Here is a 19,626-nt window from a genome sequence, read left to right on the forward strand (position 1 = left end):
ACAGCTCAATTAATAATGACACAATGATTGAGTTACCCCAAACAGCTTGCTAAGTATAGCTACTGTATCTAAATTACCTGTGTGTCAAGAAGTAATCAGAAGTGACCGTCTGATAGCTGTTTGACAATACAATCCCCCAGACAGGAACGTGCCTCTGGATGTTAAAGGGGCGGGGCCAAGGTTTTTAAAAAGGCACTTAGGTTGTGCAGCACGCGCAGCACATTTTTACCCTCATTAACAAAATATGTCACGTAAATAAATAAGCAAAGTAGGCTACTACTAGCCACAAATAGCTAGCAAACTACCTAGCTGCATATCCTATGTTGCTGTGAGGGATATTAGCCTACATTACAGTCATTTAGCAGACGCTTTTATCCACACACATTATAGAAAACTAGCTGATGATAACAAGCACTTGGATAGGCTGTTCATTAGTGATAACTGTACCTGCTTTGCTTTCCTGTCACAGTAGAGGGTGGGGGGCCTGTAGGTTGTCACGGTGATGTTGTGAAGATATGTATTATCCTACAGCAATCCAGTAGAGTGAATGGTTAAGTTAGAAGCCTACAGTTAGTCTGTTACTGTTTAAGACCATTAGCCTGTATGCACACTCATTATAGAACATTAGCGGATGGTAACAAGTCGTCACTGTAAATGAGGGCAACCTCAGTGTCCTTCGAGTTTAAATAAAGGTTATTGATTGATTAGCGGATGGTAACAAGTAGGCCTACTTATATTAGATAGGCTGTTCATTTGTAATAACTGTACCTGCTGTGCTTTCCTGTCAGTCGTCACAGTAGAGGGTGGTGGGGGGGGGGGGGCTGTAGTGTTAGGGTTAGTGTGTTGAGGGGTGGGGGGGCTCTAGGGTTAGGGTTAGTGTGTTGGGGGGGGGGGGGCTGTAGGGTTAGGGTTAGTGTGTTGAAGATGCATTACCCTACAGCAACCCAGTAGAATGATGTATGGTTAAGTTAGAAGCCTACAATCAAAATTGCACTGTTACTGTTTAATGATTATATTAGAGAACAATTTAGCCTATTTTCTTTAATTGGACAGAGAGAGAGAGAGATGATGTTACCATGCTAATATTAGGCTACGTTAGCTAACTAGCTACCGACACAATAAGACAACCTTAAAACTCGTGAGGGAGAGAGAAAGAGAGAGAGACTGATTCTTGTGTTAGGGCTAGTACTAGCAAAAGGTAAAGCACATCAATCAATCAATCAAAGCTTTATTTGTATAGCACATTTCATACCCAGAGGCAACACAATGCGCTTTACAGAGAACAAGGGAGGTAGGCATACGACCCACCCCTACATATTCCAGAGGGAAGAAAAAAACATCACTACACATCAATTTATCTCTACAAAATGAATATGAACATTTTTACTAACGTTACTAACTAGATAACGTTACTAACTAGTAGCCAGTGGCCACATACCTGTAACATGCCTGTGTCTGCCTCAAAAAGACATTTATTCGACTGACTGACTCACGACTATTGAGTGCCTATCGTGTGCGCGCGTGCGGGTGCGTCTGTTTTGCTCAGTGTGCGCGCTGCGGTAACTAGGACAACAAGAGAAAGGGTAGGTAGGGCGTCGCCCGGGTGTAGGCTAACAAATTACTTTCCAACCTGATATTTTAATTCAAACAAAATCTGTTAGGCATGGCAGGCTCTGCGCAACAGGACTTTATTTATAAATGTGCAGAAAAAAAACACTTCTCTACAAGAGGTGAAAAGGGCAGGGTCCCTCGCCCCCCTTGAGGTCTATGAGTGCACGTTTCTGCCCCCAGACGCGCTAGGGGAATCCAGCGCCCCCTGCTGTTACATCAGTCCCCTGAAAGAAACAGTCTCACACAAGGCTGCACGCTCTAACACACACACACAGTTCTGCAGCATGCCATGTGTCATTTGATTCAGTAAAGGCTCAAGAGCACTACAAGACATCCAATCCAGACACACATAAATACATACAGTAGGACCCCACTTATCCGAACCCAACGGGACCGAAGGTCGTTCGTATCTCTGAAATGTCCGGATGACTGAAACATATGTTAAAATGCACCAAATTCAATAAGTGGTATACTTGTTTCATATAGACTCATAATAGACCAATAAATACCCTTAATTAATTGTGAAAATGCATCAAAATTGCAATCAAATAGCCAACTAAACTCATATAGCCTAGCCTATAATAGACCTACAGTAGCCTAGAATAAAATAACCGAATTTCCACTTGAGTGCGGGCTTTGATCAAATACAGTACTTTATTCTCAAATGAGGCATACGCTGCATCGATAGGCTACCGTATTCGCAGAACAACATGGTATAGCCTAAAAACAACCCAACATTAGAACAATTAGAGCAAATGATGAAATGAAATAAATAAATAAATGAAATGACATACAAGTTGTCGTGTCTTAGGCTATTGTAGCCTAAAAGAAAGTCTCTAAAACAACCGATGTAGGCTAACGTGGCCTAGGCTGTAGGCTATTATTTAACAAATACAGTAGGTCTAGTAGGCTAATCTACATGCCCACAACACATGTGTTCCTGAAGTCCATTAACTGGGAACGAAAAATGACTCGATGCTCCTCTGCTTCAGGTTGCTGACGCGCTTTCTGGCTACCAAAGAATGCAGCTCTCGCGCAGCAGACTCGTTTGCGTTTTGCGCTCGACATTAGAGCAAAGAAATGAAACGTGACAGTAGGCTACAGCCTACAGGCAACATGTAGGTCTACATACAGTTCTGTTTTTATTCACAGTAGGGTACAGTACTGTAATGAAAATCCCACCAGTAACCAGATAGCAGGCAAAAAAAAAAAAAAGAAACGTTTTTTTAAGCCTGTCCGGTAGACCGGGAGGTTCGGATCTCTGAAGTTTGGATGAGTGGGGTCCTACTGTACAATTAACATTAATCCATGTTAAAAGTGAAGAGGTGTTATGTATGGTCGTGTTTAAAAGTGTCATAAATAGGTGTTAAGACAAGCTGTCATGTTACAAACGGTCATCTGTTGTTTCTGAGGCTCTCCAGTAATGAACTGAACGCAGTACTCTAGCTTGGCTGATGAAATGCACTTATTCACGGCTGATGTATTAACTGATTTCTCTCTGTTTCTCTCCCCCTTCTCTCTCTTTCTCTCCCCCCAGCGGTGTGGGTCGTAACTGGGGCTGGGCGTCGGCTGGCAGCAGCATCCTGGCCGAGTTCGGGACCCTCCACATGGAGTTTGTTCACCTGACCTACCTGACTGGCAACCCTGCCTATTACCAGAAGGTACACTACTCGCCTGCTACCACAGGGGGAGCTAGAGGGCGCCGTGTTAAACCCCGCTGTCTCTGGTGACTTGTGCTCACTGAGTGCTGTGCTGTCATCCGCCAGGTGATGCACATACGGAAGCTGCTGGCTAAAATGGACCGACCTAACGGGCTGTACCCCAACTACCTGAACCCTCGCACCGGCCGCTGGGGACAGCGTGAGTACCCCCCCACCCCCACCCCCCGTACCCCAACTACCTGAACCCTCGCACCCCCTCGTACCCCAACTACCTGAACCCTCGTACCCCAACTACCTGAACCCTCGCACCGGCCGCTGGGGACAGCGTGAGTACCCCCCCCACCCCAAGCTAGACAGCAATCTCCAAAACTCCTAGTCAGCCAGATGTCTGCCTCATTGTCAGAAGACCTTCAGGAGTCGTCGTGTCACTTTGTTCAAAGCATTCCACAGTAGATTTGCGTCAGATGTTCTATAATCGAGTTGGATACACCAAGAGTTCAATAACTGCCGGTCCTCTGAACATCGTCACAATAAGATAGCGATACGACAAATTGGTTCATTTCATATTATAATTAGACATACTGTTATGCCATGAAAATGCACATAGGAAGTATGCTAAATGAAACATTCTCTAGATGAAAGAATCATTTCTGTGCGTCTGTCGGGGAGCTATTAGTTCTGTCAGTAGAGCACAGTTAGTCCTTTATCCCCGTCGGTCTGGTCGTGTCTTTGTAGGATAGAGGAAGAATAGAATCAGACCAGCTCATTTACAACCCAGCCCTGTACCCACACCACCTAACCCTTACATTCATCACCAATAGACATGGACCAGCACATTACTGGTTACAATAGACATGGACCAGCACATTACTGGTTACAATAGACATGGACAGAGGGATGGACCAGCACATTACTGGATGGATAGATAGACAAAGGGATAGATAGATGGATGGAGGGATAGATGGATGGATGGATGGATGGACATATAGAAGGGTTAGATGGATGGGTGGATGAATGGATGGATAGATAGAGGGATGGATGGATAGATAGAGGGATAGATGGATGGGTGGATGGATGGATAGATAGAGGGATGGATAGATGGATGGATGGATGGATAGATAGATAAGAGGGAGGGATGGATGGATGGATGGATGGATGGATAGATGGATGGATAGATAGATGGATGGATGGATAGATAGAGGGATAGATGGATGGTTGGCTCGATAGGCGTCTTATGTATATCCACGTGTGTGTGCATGTGTGCGTGCGTTAGTGCATTTGTGTGTGTGTGTGCATGCGTGTGTGTTAAAACTATCCTTGTGGGTTTAGATTTTAGCTTAAGTTTTAGCATTTTTTAATATGCTAATATATATATATGCTAATATATGCTATTATATATTTTTCTGTGGTGGGGGTTGGGGGGGGGGGTTGGGTGAGGTTTTGGGTTAAGGTTAGGGGCCAAAGGTTATGTGTAGAGTTTACAGTTTATGGGTTACGTTAAAGGGTCCCACAAGGATATAAAAACAAACCTGTGTGTGTGTGTGTGTGTGTGTGTGTGTGTGTGTGTGTGTGTGTGTGTGTGTGTGTGTGTGTGTGTGTGTGTGTGTGTGGAGGCTTTATAAATGTGTAATTAGAGAGTGCAGTGCCGCTCCAGTTTGTGTTCATTACAGTGCTGCTGTTTTAATTGCTGTCTCTGCTTCTCAAAGCTGAACCTGAGCTCATTCTCCTGAGGCATCCGTGTGCCATCACACACACACACACACACACACACACCTCATGACACAAACCCACTACAGTGTTATGAGTTTTTAATGTACACATATTAAGGCAAACAGACACAGTAATAAAGAAAGACAGGCTGACTCACCCTGCTGGAACAGCATATTATTACTCTGCTGAAGAAGACCAAGGCCTGCTGGGAGTTTAGTGTGTAGAAGACCAAGGCCTGCTGGGAGTTTAGTGTGTAGAAGACCAAGGCCTGCTGGGAGTTTAGTTTGTAGAAGACCAAGGCCTGCTGGGAGTTTAGTGTGTAGAAGACCAAGGCCTGCTGGGAGTTTAGTCTGTAGAAGACCAAGGCCTGCTGGGAGTTTAGTGTATAGAAGACCAAGGCCTGCTGGGAGTTTAGTGTGTAGAAGACCAAGGCCTGCTCGGAGTTTCTGGGAGTTTGTGTGTGCATGTGTGTGTAGAGTAGTCAGAAGAGGGTAATGGGAGGAGCTTACTGTGATTGACAGGCGGTTATTTCCCAGGCCTCCATACTGTACCCACTGATTCCTCCATCTTTCTATCTTTCCCTCACAGACGTAGATCATGGCAGCCTTAGAAATAAGGCTGGGGTGAAAGGATGCACAAACAGAGAGGGATCAACAGCGACAGTAGAAGGACAGAGAGCTGGAGGACAGAAAGACAGGAGATATGAGAGACACAAGGAGGACAGGAGATATGAGAGACAGAAGGAGAACAGGAGATATGAGAGACAGAAGGAGGACAGGAGATATGAGAGACAGAAGGAGGACAGGAGATATGAGAGAGAAGGAGGACAGGAGATATGAGAGACAGAAGTAGGACAGGAGATATGAGAGACAGAAGGAGGACAGGAGATATTAGAGACAGAAGGAGAACAGGAGATATGAGAGAAGGAGGACAGGAGATATGAGAGACAGAAGGAGGACAGGAGATATGAGAGAGAAGGAGGACAGGAGATATGAGAGACAGAAGTAGGACAGGAGATATGAGAGACAGAAGGAGGACAGGAGATATTAGAGACAGAAGGAGAACAGGAGATATGAGAGAAGGAGGACAGGAGATATGAGAGACAGAAGGAGGACAGGAGATATGAGAGACAGAAGGAGGACAGGAGATATGAGAGACAGAAGGAGGACAGGAGATATGAGAGACAGGAGGAGGACAGGAGATATGAGAGACAGAAGGAGGACAGGAGATATGAGAGACAGAAGGAGGACAGGAGATATGAGAGACAGGAGGAGGACAGGAGATATGAGAGACAGAAGGAGGACAGGAGATATGAGAGACAGAAGGAGGACAGGAGATATGAGAGACAGGAGGAGGACAGGAGATATGAGAGACAGAAGGAGGACAGGAGATATGAGAGACAGGAGGAGGACAGGAGATATGAGAGACAGAAGGAGGACAGGAGATATGAGAGACAGAAGGAGGACATGAGATATGAGAGACAGAAGTAGGACAGGAGATATGAGAGACAGAAGGACAGGAGATAATGAGAGACAGGAGGAGGACAGGAGATATCAGAGACGGGAGGAGGACAGGAGATATCAGAGACAGGAGGAGGACAGGAGATATGAGAGACAGAAGGAGGACAGGAGATATGAGAGACAGAAGGAGGACAGGTGATATGAGAGACAGAAGGAGGACAGGAGATATGAGAGACAGAAGGAGGACAGGAGATATGAGAGACAGAAGGAGGACAGGAGATATGAGAGACAGAAGGACAGGAGATATGAGAGACAGGAGGAGGACAGGAGATATGAGAGACAGAAGGAGGACAGGAGATATGAGAGACAGAAGTAGGACAGGAGATATGAGAGACAGGAGATATGAGAGACAGAAGGAGGACAGGAGATATGAGAGAAGGAGGACAGGAGATATGAGAGACAGAAGGAGGACAGGAGATATGAGAGACAGAAGGACAGGAGATATGAGAGACAGGAGGAGGACAGGAGATATGAGAGACAGAAGGAGGACAGGAGATATGAGAGACAGAAGGACAGGAGATATGAGAGACAGGAGGAGGACAGGAGATATGAGAGACAGAAGGACAGGAGATATGAGAGACAGGAGGAGGACAGGAGATATGAGAGACAGAAGGACAGGAGATATGAGAGACAGGAGGAGGACAGGAGATAAGAGAGACAGAAGGAGGACAGGACAGCCACGCCTGTATAACCGGGAAGGCTTCTCTCTAGACCCCAGCCATCGTTCTGGTCCATCCAACTCCAACGTGTCCATACACTCGCCCTCTCGTTTTCATGTATACCTTTTCAGACACACACACACACACTCTCTCTCTCTCTCACACACGCACACACACACACACGTAAACTTAACTGTGCCCTCTGGTCGGTGTATCTCTCCCCAAGGTTGTTCGAGTCGTTTTTTGTGTTGCCGTCATTTCTCTCTCTAACTGAGCATGAATAATTCATCACAGCTCTGCACTCTCCATCTCCACCTCTCTCCACCCCTCTTTCTCTCTCTCCCTCCCTCTCGTTCCATCTCTCCGTTTGGCCGGGGGCGCGCCAGTTGCACACAGACATTTGCATAGAAAACATCTTTGACTTTGTGTCTGTGGCTCCCCCAGCTTACCCCCCCCCCCCCCCATCTCTCTCTCTCTCTCTCTCTCTCTCTCTCTCCGTCTCTCTCTCGTTCTCTCTCTCTCTCTTTCTCTCTCTCTCGTTCTCTTCGCTACCGTGTGTCTGTGAGCTGATAACGAAGGAGGCCGTGTCACTCCGGGTCCAGAGGTGTGTGTGTGTGTGTGTGTGCGTGTGTGCGTGTGTGCGTGCGTGCGTGCGTGCGCGTGCGTTCGTGTGTGTGTTTGCGCACACAGGCCTGATTTCCTGTAGGTGCGCGAGTCATCAGAGGACGTTTCTCCCGTGTTCTACGGAGAGAGCGAAAGTGAAGCGCTACAGTACCATCTAAATCTCACGCTTGCATCAGTGGTCTCCTGTCGTTTTCTTGATATTCCCAAACGAATTCAGTTGAGGCTACGTTGATATCAATAAAGCGTTACACCGGTAGTATACAACCGTAGCCTGCTAGTGGCTTTGATACGACGTGAAACTGGAACGCGCAACCAGCTGCAAGGACTGCTGCTGCGCTGTGGTTGGCATGTGTGTTGGTACGGTGTTTTCCCCGGCGTGGAACGCCACAGCGGTACAGCCCCTGCTGAGGACACGGCGATCCGCCCCACCGCCACCGGTCGCGCTACGTCACACCGCGTCATCGAGCGCTTCCGGCACGTTCCACACAGCCCCGCTCGGCCGCCGGGCGCTAAGACCCGCCGTTAGCACCGCAGCGACCTCCGAGCTGGGAGCCCCACAGCTTTCAATGACACCCTCGGCATCCGCTAGCGTCGTTAGCTACAGCGTTGTTAAACATTGCTGAGTCATAAGCCTAGCGGCCTCACGTTAGCCAGAGGGTCCGGACCGCTGGCCTGGCGCTGCAGTCCTCCCATGAGGGGGAAGCGTCTGGATTGGATGTCTACACTTGAGCCTTTACTAAATCAAATAAAGGAGGAGGAGAAGAGGAGAGAGGAGGAGAAGGGGAGAGAGGAGGGACAGGGGGTTAGAGGAGGAGGGACAGGGGGTTAGAGGAGGAGGGGGGACATGGGGTTAGAGGAGGAGGAGGGACAGGGGGTTAGAGGAGGAGGAGGGACAGGGGGTTAGAGGAGGAGGGACAGGGGGTTAGAGGGGAGGATGAGGGGAGAGAGGAGGGACAGGGGGTTAGAGGAGGAGAAGAAGGAGAGAGAGGAGGAACAGGGGGTTAGAGGAGAAGGAGAAGGCCAGAGAGGAGGAGGGAGGAATGTGGAGAGAGAGAGAGAGGGGGAGAGGAGAGGAGAGAGGGTAAAGGGAGCATGCGGTGGGTTGGGGTCAGAGAGAGCGAGAGACGAGGCGATGGACAAAGGGACAACAGAATTATTCATGTGGTGCTTCTCCTCAAGTGCGCTGCAGGCCAGCGAGTTTCAGAGGAGCTCGGAGGTCGTTGTCCCTCACAATATTTGGCCGTAAATATTCTGATTTTTGGTTTGTTTACTTTCTCCCAGATGCATCGCATTTTAACATCCCAAATGTCCCAGTAAATGTTTATTCTGTCGCTATGGCTGCCCTAATAAAAGTGACACCATTCCACACACCGTAAAAAGATGAGAAATCACATACACGCATTCATTTCTGTCTCTCTCTCAAACACACACACACACACACACACACACACACACACACACACACAGCATGTGCAGCATGTGTAACGTGTTATCCCCCTGTCCCTCCTCTGTCCCCCTGCAGACCACACGTCAGTGGGCGGACTGGGGGACAGTTTCTATGAGTACCTGTTGAAAGCCTGGCTGATGTCAGACAAGACGGACACCGAGGCTCGCAAGACCTACGACGAAGCCATCGAGGTAGGACTCCTCCCTCCGTGTTCACATGCTCATATTACTGGGTAGAGCCATCGAGGTAGGACTCCTCCCTCTGTGTTTACATGCTCATATTACTGGGTAGAGCCATCGAGGTAGGACTCCTCCCTCTGTGTTTACATGCTCATATTACTGGGTAGAGCCATCGAGGTAGGACTCCTCCCTCTGTGTTTACATGCTCATATTACTGGGTAGAGCCATCGAGGTAGGACTCCTCCCTCTGTGTTTACATGCTCATATTACTGGGTAGAGCTTTACTGGGTGTATTATGCGATGTATATCTTGCTTCTGTGTTTTTAGGGAACATCTTATTAGGGACAACAGATGGAAACTAGAAAGTACATTTCCTGGAGAAAATGTGAGGTGGGCTAGCTGCTGCAGCTGTATGTAACAGCTACTGCTAGAAATACCACGGACCGGGCAATCTCCATGCACCCACCAGCGAAGCGTCTCTAGCCCACTCAGGGGCTGAATTGTGGGGTCCGTGGCGTGGACAGTGGCGTGGTGGCGAGACCCCGCCCCCTCAGGTCATTGCTGGTCGGGGACAGTGTACCCCTCTCCGGGCCACCTACCTGACTCCACCGGTGAAGACCGTGTGTCTCTAGCCCACTCAGGGGCTGAGTTGTGGGGCCGTGGCGTGGATAGTGGCGTGCTGGTTAGGCTCCGCCCCCTTGGGTCACAGCTAGTCAGGGACAGTACAGTGACCTCCGGGCAATTTCCATGCATCCACCATTGAAGACTGTGTGTCTCTAGCCCACTCAGGGGCTGAAAAGTGGGTTCTGTGGCGTGAATAGTGGCGTGGTGGCGAGGCTCTGTCCCTTCCCTCATAGCCAGTCAGGGACGGTGTACTCCTCTCCGGGCTACCCACCGGCCCCCACCAGTGAAGATTGTGTCTCTATTCCACTTTGGTTGACTTCTGTGCTACCACATTATTTATAAAAGGGTGCCTTTACCTTTAAGAGAGGCTGGACATGCACACAAATTCAAAAAAAGCAACAGCTGCCACCACTCTAATCCCAACTGACACTCTGATCCTAGACATGGTCCGCTTCAGACAGCTCTATCGTGAAAACTATAAATGTTACAGCGTATATATTGACACCATAGGAATCCTGAGAACTTGCAGAACATTTCTATGTATAATATGTCTGTATAGCTTAAACACTGTAGGCATGGTGACAAGTTAGAAAAGGGGTAAAAATGCAGAATTAGCAGCTCAAGTTAGAGTGCGGCACCTTACGTTTCAATGGGGAGCGCAGTTGCCGAACAAATCGTCATACCGTGAAAACTATTAAGTCACACAGCTTAGATACATTGTTAGAATCAACAGAGTTGTGTGAATGTTTTGATGTATAATATGTGTGAATATTTTCAAAGCAACAGCTGCCACCACTCTAAAAACATTCCACCAGCAGTTTCAATGGCACAAAAATTACTATTAAAAGTTAAATTACTAAAAAACTATTTTAAACAAATGACAAAATTCTGAATACATCCGGGAAACAGCTAAAGACGACGAACATTTTAAATTTTGAATGAAGTTTCTAGCACAAAGTATGAAGAAGTAGTTAAGGGCCAAAAAACTGAGGAGAATAATAAGAAAGAAAGAAAGAAAGAAAGAAAGAAAGAAAGAAAGAAAGAAAGAAAGAAAGAAAGAAAGAAAGAAAGAAAGAAAGAAAGAAAGAAAGAAAGAAAGAAAGAAAGAAAGAAAGAAAGAGAAAGAAAAAGAAAGAAAGAAAGAAAGAAAGAAAGAAAAAGAAAGAAATAGTGGGAATATTACAAGTTGGGCTAGCTTCTACAAGCCTTCTACTTAGCCTCTGGCTACACTCTGGCTTGTTTACATTCCTTTGTTTTAGAAATGGCCATTAACTTGCACTGTCCCACCCAAATAAACATGAACTTTAAAGCCAGGGGACTAACCCAAACCCATCATCAACAGAGACATGCAGACCTCTATGCAGAGACATTAAAGGAGTTCTGAAGTCTTCATACCATGACCTTCATAAGCTCAGGCCCTACACATGCTGGCACTGGTTCTCTGCTGTTTCAAGATCAGATCAATAGGCAGTTTGGAAATTTTGTGCCAAAATACGACCCTTGGGGCCAATGTATGCTTTTTTTTTTGTCTTACGACAAGCCATCGTAGACAGATTGAAATATTCCTGCACCCTCAATCTTGTCATCAAGGTAACTATGCCAACGATGCCCCAGCCTTGTCTGGTAACATGTTGAGCGACGGACAGGAGGGGCAGGGAACGTCTGGCCCCCCAATCTACAGTAACATGACAGTTGACCGGTTGGCTTTTGAGGACTTATTAACCGTCCAGAGACGCCTCACAAAGCAAACGTCCTGCTCCGTGACCCCCTCTTCTCATATGGCTCTGCCTGTGAAGGGTTGGGGACATACCTCCGTGACCCCCTCTTCTCGTATGGCTCTGCCTGTGAAGGGTTGGGGACATACCTCCGTGACCCCCTCTTCTCGTAGGGCTCTGCCTGTGAAGGGTTGGGGACCCCCTCTTCTGGTAGGGCTCTGCCTGTGACAGGTTGGTGACATACCTCTGTAACCCCCTCTTCTCGTAGGGCTCTGCCTGTGAAGGGTTGGGGACATACCTCCGTGGGTCTCACTGCCGGTTTGTGAAGGACCCAGGAAGCGTTTGTCACACGTCATTCATTTTCTGTGTGGGACCGTAGAGACCTGTCCTGATGAATGAGGAGGACAGGGGGCCCTGGACCGGAGGCGCTGTCCAAGCAGCGTGGTATCAGAAGGAGATACCAGACTCCGGATGTTCTCTGGACAAACATAAACATAGATTGATCTCTCCCAGCAGGGTGAGGGGGGGGGGGGGCAGGCAGATGGACTGGCCACTGAGGACACTTGGGAATTTACCTTCATTCTCTCTGTTCCCTCCAAACCCCCATCTCGCTCACATAACACTCACAAACTACGCACACACACACATCCAAACACACTCACACTCCTCCACACACAAACACACTCACACTCCTCCACACACACACACACACCCATCACCCAAACACACTCACACACCCATCACCCAAACACACTCACACTACACACACACACACACACACACACACACCCATTCCCCAAACGCTCACACTCCTCCACACACACATACACACACACCCATCACCCAAACACACTCACACTCCTCCACACACACACACACACACACACACACACACACACACACACACACACACACACAAACACACCCACAAACACACACACACCCATCACCCAAACACACTCACACTCCTCCACACCCCCCCCCCCTCCCCCAGGCCATAGAGCGCCACCTGATCCGCAAGTCCAGTGGGGGGTTGACCTTCATCGGCGAGTGGAAGAACGGCCACCTGGAGAGGAAGATGGGTCACCTCACTTGCTTCGCCGGCGGCATGTTCGCCCTGGGCGCCGACGGCTCGCCCGACGACAAGGCCGGACACTACCTGCAGCTGGGCGCCGAGATCGCCCACACCTGCCACGAGTCCTACGACCGCACCGGTGAGACCGCACACACGACGGCTCGGACCCTAGACCGCACCCGAGGACAGCATAGTCACACGTTTCAAATCAAATCAAACTTTATTTATATAGCGCATTTCATACACAGAGGCAACACAATGCTCTTTACAGAGAACAAGGGAGGTGGGCATACGACCCATCCCTACATATTCCAGAGGGAAGCAAAAAAACAGTTTCACCCGGGGGCCAGAAAAGTAAGCTGTAAAAATTCTTCCCTGACCCCTCTCAACGGATGATAGAGCAAGCTCCTGGAAAATGTTTGTCTATTGGCTAAGAACATATACAGAGCAGTAAACATGGGCTAAATACCAGAGTGACATGACTAACAGGAGAGTGCACACATAGTTACAGAGAAGTTGCCTACATGGTAGGCCATTATGTGCTAGCTATGTGTGCATGTACATGAATGAGAACGACCGCTAAAGAAGGCAACACGCGCTCTCGCCAACTCAGACCCGATGTCAAATTTTACCGCAGAACAAAGAGACTGAGGTCTCGGGTCGCAAACGCCTGGGGGGGGTTGAAAGCCACGTTGCCATGGTAACTGCAGAACCGAGACGGCGGGGTCAGTCTCTCTCGTGGTTCTGATGAACAGTGGGTTCTCCTCACCCACACGCTGCTGACACCACTACAGGGACAGAACAGTGGGTTCTCCTCACCCACACGCTGCTGACACCACTACAGGGACAGAACAGTGGGTTCTCCTCACCCACATGCTGCTGACACCACTACAGGGACAGAACAGTGGGTTCTCCTCACCCACACGCTGCTGACACCACTACAGGGACAGAACAGTGGGTTCTCCTCCCCCACACGCTGCTGACACCACTACAGGGACAGAACAGTGGGTTCTCCTCCCCACACGCTGCTGACACCACTACAGGGACAGAACAGTGGGTTCTCCTCCCCCACACGCTGCTGACACCACTACAGGGACAGAACAGTGGGTTCTCCTCCCCCACACGCTGCTGACACCACTACAGGGACAGAACAGTGGGTTCTCCTCACCCACACGCTGCTGACACCACTACAGGGACAGAACAGTGGGTTCTCCTCCCCCACACGCTGCTGACACCACTACAGGGACAGAACAGTGGGTTCTCCTCCCCACACGCTGCTGACACAACTACAGGGACAGAACAGTGGGTTCTCCTCACCCACACGCTGCTGACACAACTACAGGGACAGAACAGTGGGTTCTCCTCACCCACACGCTGCTGACACCACTACAGGGACACCGATCTGAAACGCCTCCCTGGCAGATGGCACATCTTATGAATGTCACTCTCTAAACGAACGCTAGGAAAATCAAGGGAAATTTTATGTCCGTCGTCCGTCGTTTCACACAGATCTCACAAATTGGTGTCAACAGTGACCTCTGACAATAGTAGCGACCATACAAAGATGCAGTGATACTGTACTAAAGCCCTACTCTACTACTACTACCCTACTATCACTGTTAAAGTCCTACTCTACTACTACCCTACTATCACTGTTAAAGCCCTACTCTACTATTACCCTACTATCACAGTTAAAGCAGCTTCCAGTATTCAAATACAGAAACAGGACAAATAAGAATCCACCCCGTCTCTCGTACCCCCCCCCCCCTTCTCTCTCGCTCTCCTATCTGTCCCTAGCCCCCCTCCTCTCTCTCTCTCCTCCCTCTCCCTAACCCCCCCCCCCTCTCTCTCTCTATCTCTCTCCCACAGTGCTGAAGCTGGGTCCAGAGGCCTAACCTCTCTCTCTCTCTCTCTCTCTCTCTCTCTCCCTCTCCCACAGTGCTGAAGCTGGGTCCAGAGGCCTAACCCCTCTCTCTCTCTCTCTCTCTCTCTCTCTCTCTCTCTCTCTCTTTCTCTCTCTCCCACAGTGCTGAAGCTGGGTCCAGAGGCCTAACCACCCTCTCTCTCTCTCTCTCTCTCTCTCTCTCTCTCTCTCTCTCCCACAGTTCTGAAGCTGGGTCCAGAGGCCTAACCTCTCTCTCTCTCTCTCTCTCTCTCTCTCCCACAGTGCTGAAGCTGGGTCCAGAGGCCTAACCCCTCTCTCTCTCTCTCTCTCTCTCTCTCTCCCACAGTGCTGAAGCTGGGTCCAGAGGCCTAACCCCTCTCTCTCTCTCTCTCTCTCTCTCTCTCTCTCTCCCACAGTGCTGAAGCTGGGTCCAGAGGCCTTCAAGTTTGACAGCGGTCTGGAGGCAGTGGCGGTGCGTCAGAACGAGAAGTACTACATCCTGCGGCCGGAGGTCATCGAGACCTACTGGTACATGTGGAGGTTCACCCACGACCCCAAGTACCGGCAGTGGGGCTGGGAGGCGGCTCAGGTGAGACGCACCAGTATGAGACCAGTCTGTTAACACTATAGGCCCAGTATGACCAATCTAAGACCAGTATGAGACCAGTCTGTTAACACTATAGGCCCAGTATGACCAATCTAAGACCAGTATGAGACCAGTCTGTTAACACTATAGGCCCAGTATGGCCAATCTAAGACCAGGATGAGACCAGTCAGTTAACCTTATAGGCCCAGTATGGCCAATCTAAGACCAGGATGAGACCAGTCTGTTAATATTATAGGCCCAGTTTGACCAATCTAAGACCAGGAGGAGACCAGTCTGTTAACACTATATGCCCAGTATGGCCAATCTAAGACCAGTATGGACACACATTGACCAGTCCCAGTATATAATCATCAGGACCAGTCTAAAACTATATCATTCTCATATTTATCATGTCAAAAAAGCCTTTATCAGGAACGCATATCAAAATACTTCTCCAAAAGAAAACTATTAAACAATTTATTCTTCCTTTCTCCTCCAAGTTGGGCAGCTCATTATAGTTTTTCATATTCAGACGGGGATGAAAGACAAAATAGTGAAGAATCAAAGACAAGCTGCCTTTCAGGCTCAATCTGGTTAATTGATTTGGTTCATGGTCGTTTCAGAGGATGAAAAAGTGTCAACAGAACAGGAATCGTTTTCTCTCAGTCGTCCACTTGTCCTCTCATTCTCCCTTTGTGTGTGTGTGCTTGTGTGTGTGTGTGTGTGTGGGTAAAGCGTGTTTGTGGACCGTGTGTGTGTGTGTGTGGACTATGAGTGTGTTTGTGGAGCGTGTGTGTGGAGCGTGTGTGTGTGTGTGTGTGTGTGTGTGTGTGTGGACTATGCGTGTGTTTGTGGAGCGTGCGTGTGTTTGTGTGTGGAGTGTGCGTTTGTTTGTGGAGTGTGTGTGTGTTTGTGGAGTGTGTGTGTGTGTTTGTGGAGTGTGTGCCTCTACTACCCTGCTCACCTGCCTCTACTACCCTGCCTCTACTACCCTGCCTCTACTACCCTGCTCCCCTGCCTCTACCACCCTGCTCCCCTGCCTCTACTACCCTGCCTCTACCACCCTGCTCCCCTGCCTCTACTACCCTGCCTCCACCACCCTGCTCCCCTGCCTCTACTACCCTGCCTCTACTACCCTGCTCCCCTGCCTCTACTACCCTGCCTCTACCACCCTGCTCCCCTGCCTCTACTACCCTGCCTCTACTACCCTGCCTCTACCACCCTGCTCCCCTGCCTCTACTACCCTGCCTCCACCACCCTGCTCCCCTGCCTCTACTACCCTGCCTCTACTACCCTGCTCCCCTGCCTCTACTACCCTGCTCCCCTGCCTCTACTACCCTGCCTCTACCACCCTGCTCCCCTGCCTCTACTACCCTGCCTCCACCACCCTGCTCCCCTGCCTCTACTACCCTGCCTCTACCACCCTGCTCCCCTGCCTCTACTACCCTGCCTCCACCACCCTGCTCCCCTGCCTCTACTACCCTGCCTCTACTACCCTGCTCCCCTGCCTCTACTACCCTGCCTCTACCACCCTGCTCCCCTGCCTCTACTACCCTGCCTCCACCACCCTGCTCCCCTGCCTCTACTACCCTGCCTCTACCACCCTGCTCCCCTGCCTCTACTACCCTGCCTCCACCACCCTGCTCCCCTGCCTCTACTACCCTGCCTCCACCACCCTGCTCCCCTGCCTCTACTACCCTGCCTCTACTACCCTGCTCCCCTGCCTCTACTACCCTGCCTCTACTACCCTGCCTCTACTACCCTGCCTCTACTACCCTGCTCCCCTGCCTCTACTACCCTGCCTCTACTACCCTGCTCCCCTGCCTCTACTACCCTGCTCCCCTGCCTCTACTACCCTGCCTCTACCACCCTGCTCCCCTGCCTCTACTACCCTGCTCCCCTGCCTCTACTACCCTGCCTCTACCACCCTGCTCCCCTGCCTCTACTACCCTGCCTCTACTACCCTGCTCCCCTGCCTCTACTACCCTGCTCCCCTGCCTCTACTACCCTGCCTCTACTACCCTGCTCCCCTGCCTCTACTACCCTGCCTCTACTACCCTGCTCCCCTGCCTCTACTACCCTGCTCCCCTGCCTCTACTACCCTGCTCCCCTGCCTCTACTACCCTGCCTCTACCACCCAGCTCCCCTGCCTCTACTACCCTGCCTCTACCACCCTGCTCCCCTGCCTCTACTACCCTGCCTCTACCACCCTGCTCCCCTGCCTCTACTACCCTGCTCCCCTGCCTCTACTACCCTGCCTCTACTACCCTGCTCCCCTGCCTCTACTACCCTGCCTCTACTACCCTGCCTCTACTACCCTGCTCACTACCTCTACTACCCTGCCTCTACTACCCTGCTCACTACCTCTACTACCCTGCCTCTACTACCCTGCTCACTACCTGTACTACCCTGCTCACTACCTGTACTACCCTGCCTCTACTACCCTGCTCACTACCTGTACTACCCTGCCTCTACTACCCTGCTCACTACCTGTACTACCCTGCTCACTACCTGTACTACCCTGCTCACTACCTGTACTCTCCTCTCCTCCTCTTCTCCATCCTTCCATCTGTTCCCTCTCGTTCTCTGATCAGCAGAGAAGCGTCTCTTTGCTCTGCTGCAGCAAAAATAAACTCTGTCTCTCTCTCTCTCGCTAGCACCTTCACACACACACACACACACACACACGTAATGACTGGAGCGTCCACCGATGAAACTCCTCTCCTGCGCTTTACCCATCCTGTCGTCATTCCCCCAAGGGCAGCCGGGAGCAGACAGTAGGCAGCGTGCAGGGGACGCGCCCGGGGGACAACCAAGTGCTCCTGTCCGTCTTCGTCAGGGACGGACAGTGTTAATGATCTGTTCCATGTTTTTCGTAGTGGGTTGTTTTGGGGGGAAGCCCTTGCGAACACGGGGAGAACATGGTCACTCCGCACAAAGTCCCGGAGACCTTCTTGCTGTGAGGCTACTACTTGGTTCTGGTCCACCGTGCCGCGCAGGAGCGGTTTAGCTGTTCGGTGTCTTGCTCACGTCGGCTCACCCAGGAGCCGGGATGGAAACAGGGACCCTGCGGTCCCCCGTCAGGCGCTCTCCCTCCCCAGGACCCTGCGACCCCCCGTCAGACGCTCTCCCTCCCCGGGACCCTGCGACCCCCCGTCAGACGCTCTCCCTCCCCGGGACCCTGCGACCCCCCGTCAGACGCTCTCCCTCCCCGGGACCCTGCGGTCCCCCGTCAGACGCTCTCCCTCCCCGGGACCCTGCGACCCCCCGTCAGACGCTCTCCCTCCCCGGGACCCTGCGACCCCCCGTCAGACGCTCTCCCTCCCCGGGACCCTGCGACCCCCTGTCAGACGCTCTCCCTCCCCGGGACCCTGCGACCCCCCGTCAGACCCTCTCCCTCCCCGGGACCCTGCGACCCCCCGTCAGACGCTCTCCCTCCCCGGGACCCTGCGACCCCCCGTCAGACCCTCTCCCTCCCCGGGACCCTGCGACCCCCCGTCAGACGCTCTCCCTCCCCGGGACCCTGCGACCCCCCGTCAGACCCTCTCCCTCCCCGGGACCCTGCGACCCCCCGTCAGACCCTCTCCCTCCCCGGGACCCTGCGACCCCCCGTCAGACGCTCTCCCTCCCCGGGACCCTGCGACCCCCCGTCAGACCCTCTCCCTCCCCGGGACCCTGCGACCCCCCGTCAGACCCTCTCTCTCCCCGGCCTCCATGTCTTCACATCCTCTCTCACTCCATCGCTCTACCTCCCTCTGGCGTTTGACTCTGGTGATGAGAGAATCCAGACAGGTGGAATTCTGGGTCTTTCTGCAGCTCTGTCATGATCACATCAGATCATTTTCAATCACAAACACAAGCACATAGACTGCAGTCACCAGGCTTAAGGTTCTGTCCAGTGAACTTTAACAAGGGGGGGCAGAGTACCTGTTTGGGCTAGGTTCGGAGGGGGCAGCTCCCCTCCAGAGAGTAGGGATGTCACCATACCAGAAATTGTAACGTCCAATACAATACCAATTAAATTAAATTACATGATTCTCGTTACCCATTGAGATACCTCAGCAAAAAGTCGTTTTTATAGTTCATTTGCAGTGCTATATAAATGACTCCTCTCCATCCTTCCCCTCCATTTACCATTTTGTGGCACAGATGGACAACAGCATGGCGTCACGTGACCTTGTTTAAGGAGAACCCTGAACTAGACCCTGGATCACCCTTTGTGACGTCATCCTGCTCCATCTCTGACCCTTTGGCAGCTCTAGAGTTGTATTTCTGTGATGTGCATACGTGCGTGTGTGTGCGTGTGTGTGTGTGTGTGTGTGTGTGTGTG

The 19,626-nt window shown here is 50.8% G+C and overlaps 1 protein-coding gene across 2 annotated transcripts in view; it reads left to right on the top strand.

Annotated features, from left to right (window-relative positions):
• Positions 1 to 19,626, top strand: part of man1a2 (mannosidase, alpha, class 1A, member 2) — a 111,603-nt gene that overhangs the window by 84,465 nt on the left and 7,512 nt on the right. For both annotated transcript variants that reach the window (XM_084461569.1, XM_084461570.1), the window contains exons 8-12: positions 3,149 to 3,272; positions 3,378 to 3,471; positions 9,308 to 9,423; positions 12,745 to 12,964; positions 15,127 to 15,299. In XM_084461569.1, the coding sequence (XP_084317695.1) occupies positions 3,149 to 3,272; positions 3,378 to 3,471; positions 9,308 to 9,423; positions 12,745 to 12,964; positions 15,127 to 15,299 (727 nt within the window). The remainder of the gene's footprint in view (positions 1 to 3,148; positions 3,273 to 3,377; positions 3,472 to 9,307; positions 9,424 to 12,744; positions 12,965 to 15,126; positions 15,300 to 19,626) is intronic.

This window comes from Borostomias antarcticus (genome assembly GCF_949987555.1).
Source record: "Borostomias antarcticus genome assembly, chromosome: 2".
NCBI lineage: Eukaryota > Metazoa > Chordata > Actinopteri > Stomiiformes > Stomiidae > Borostomias > Borostomias antarcticus.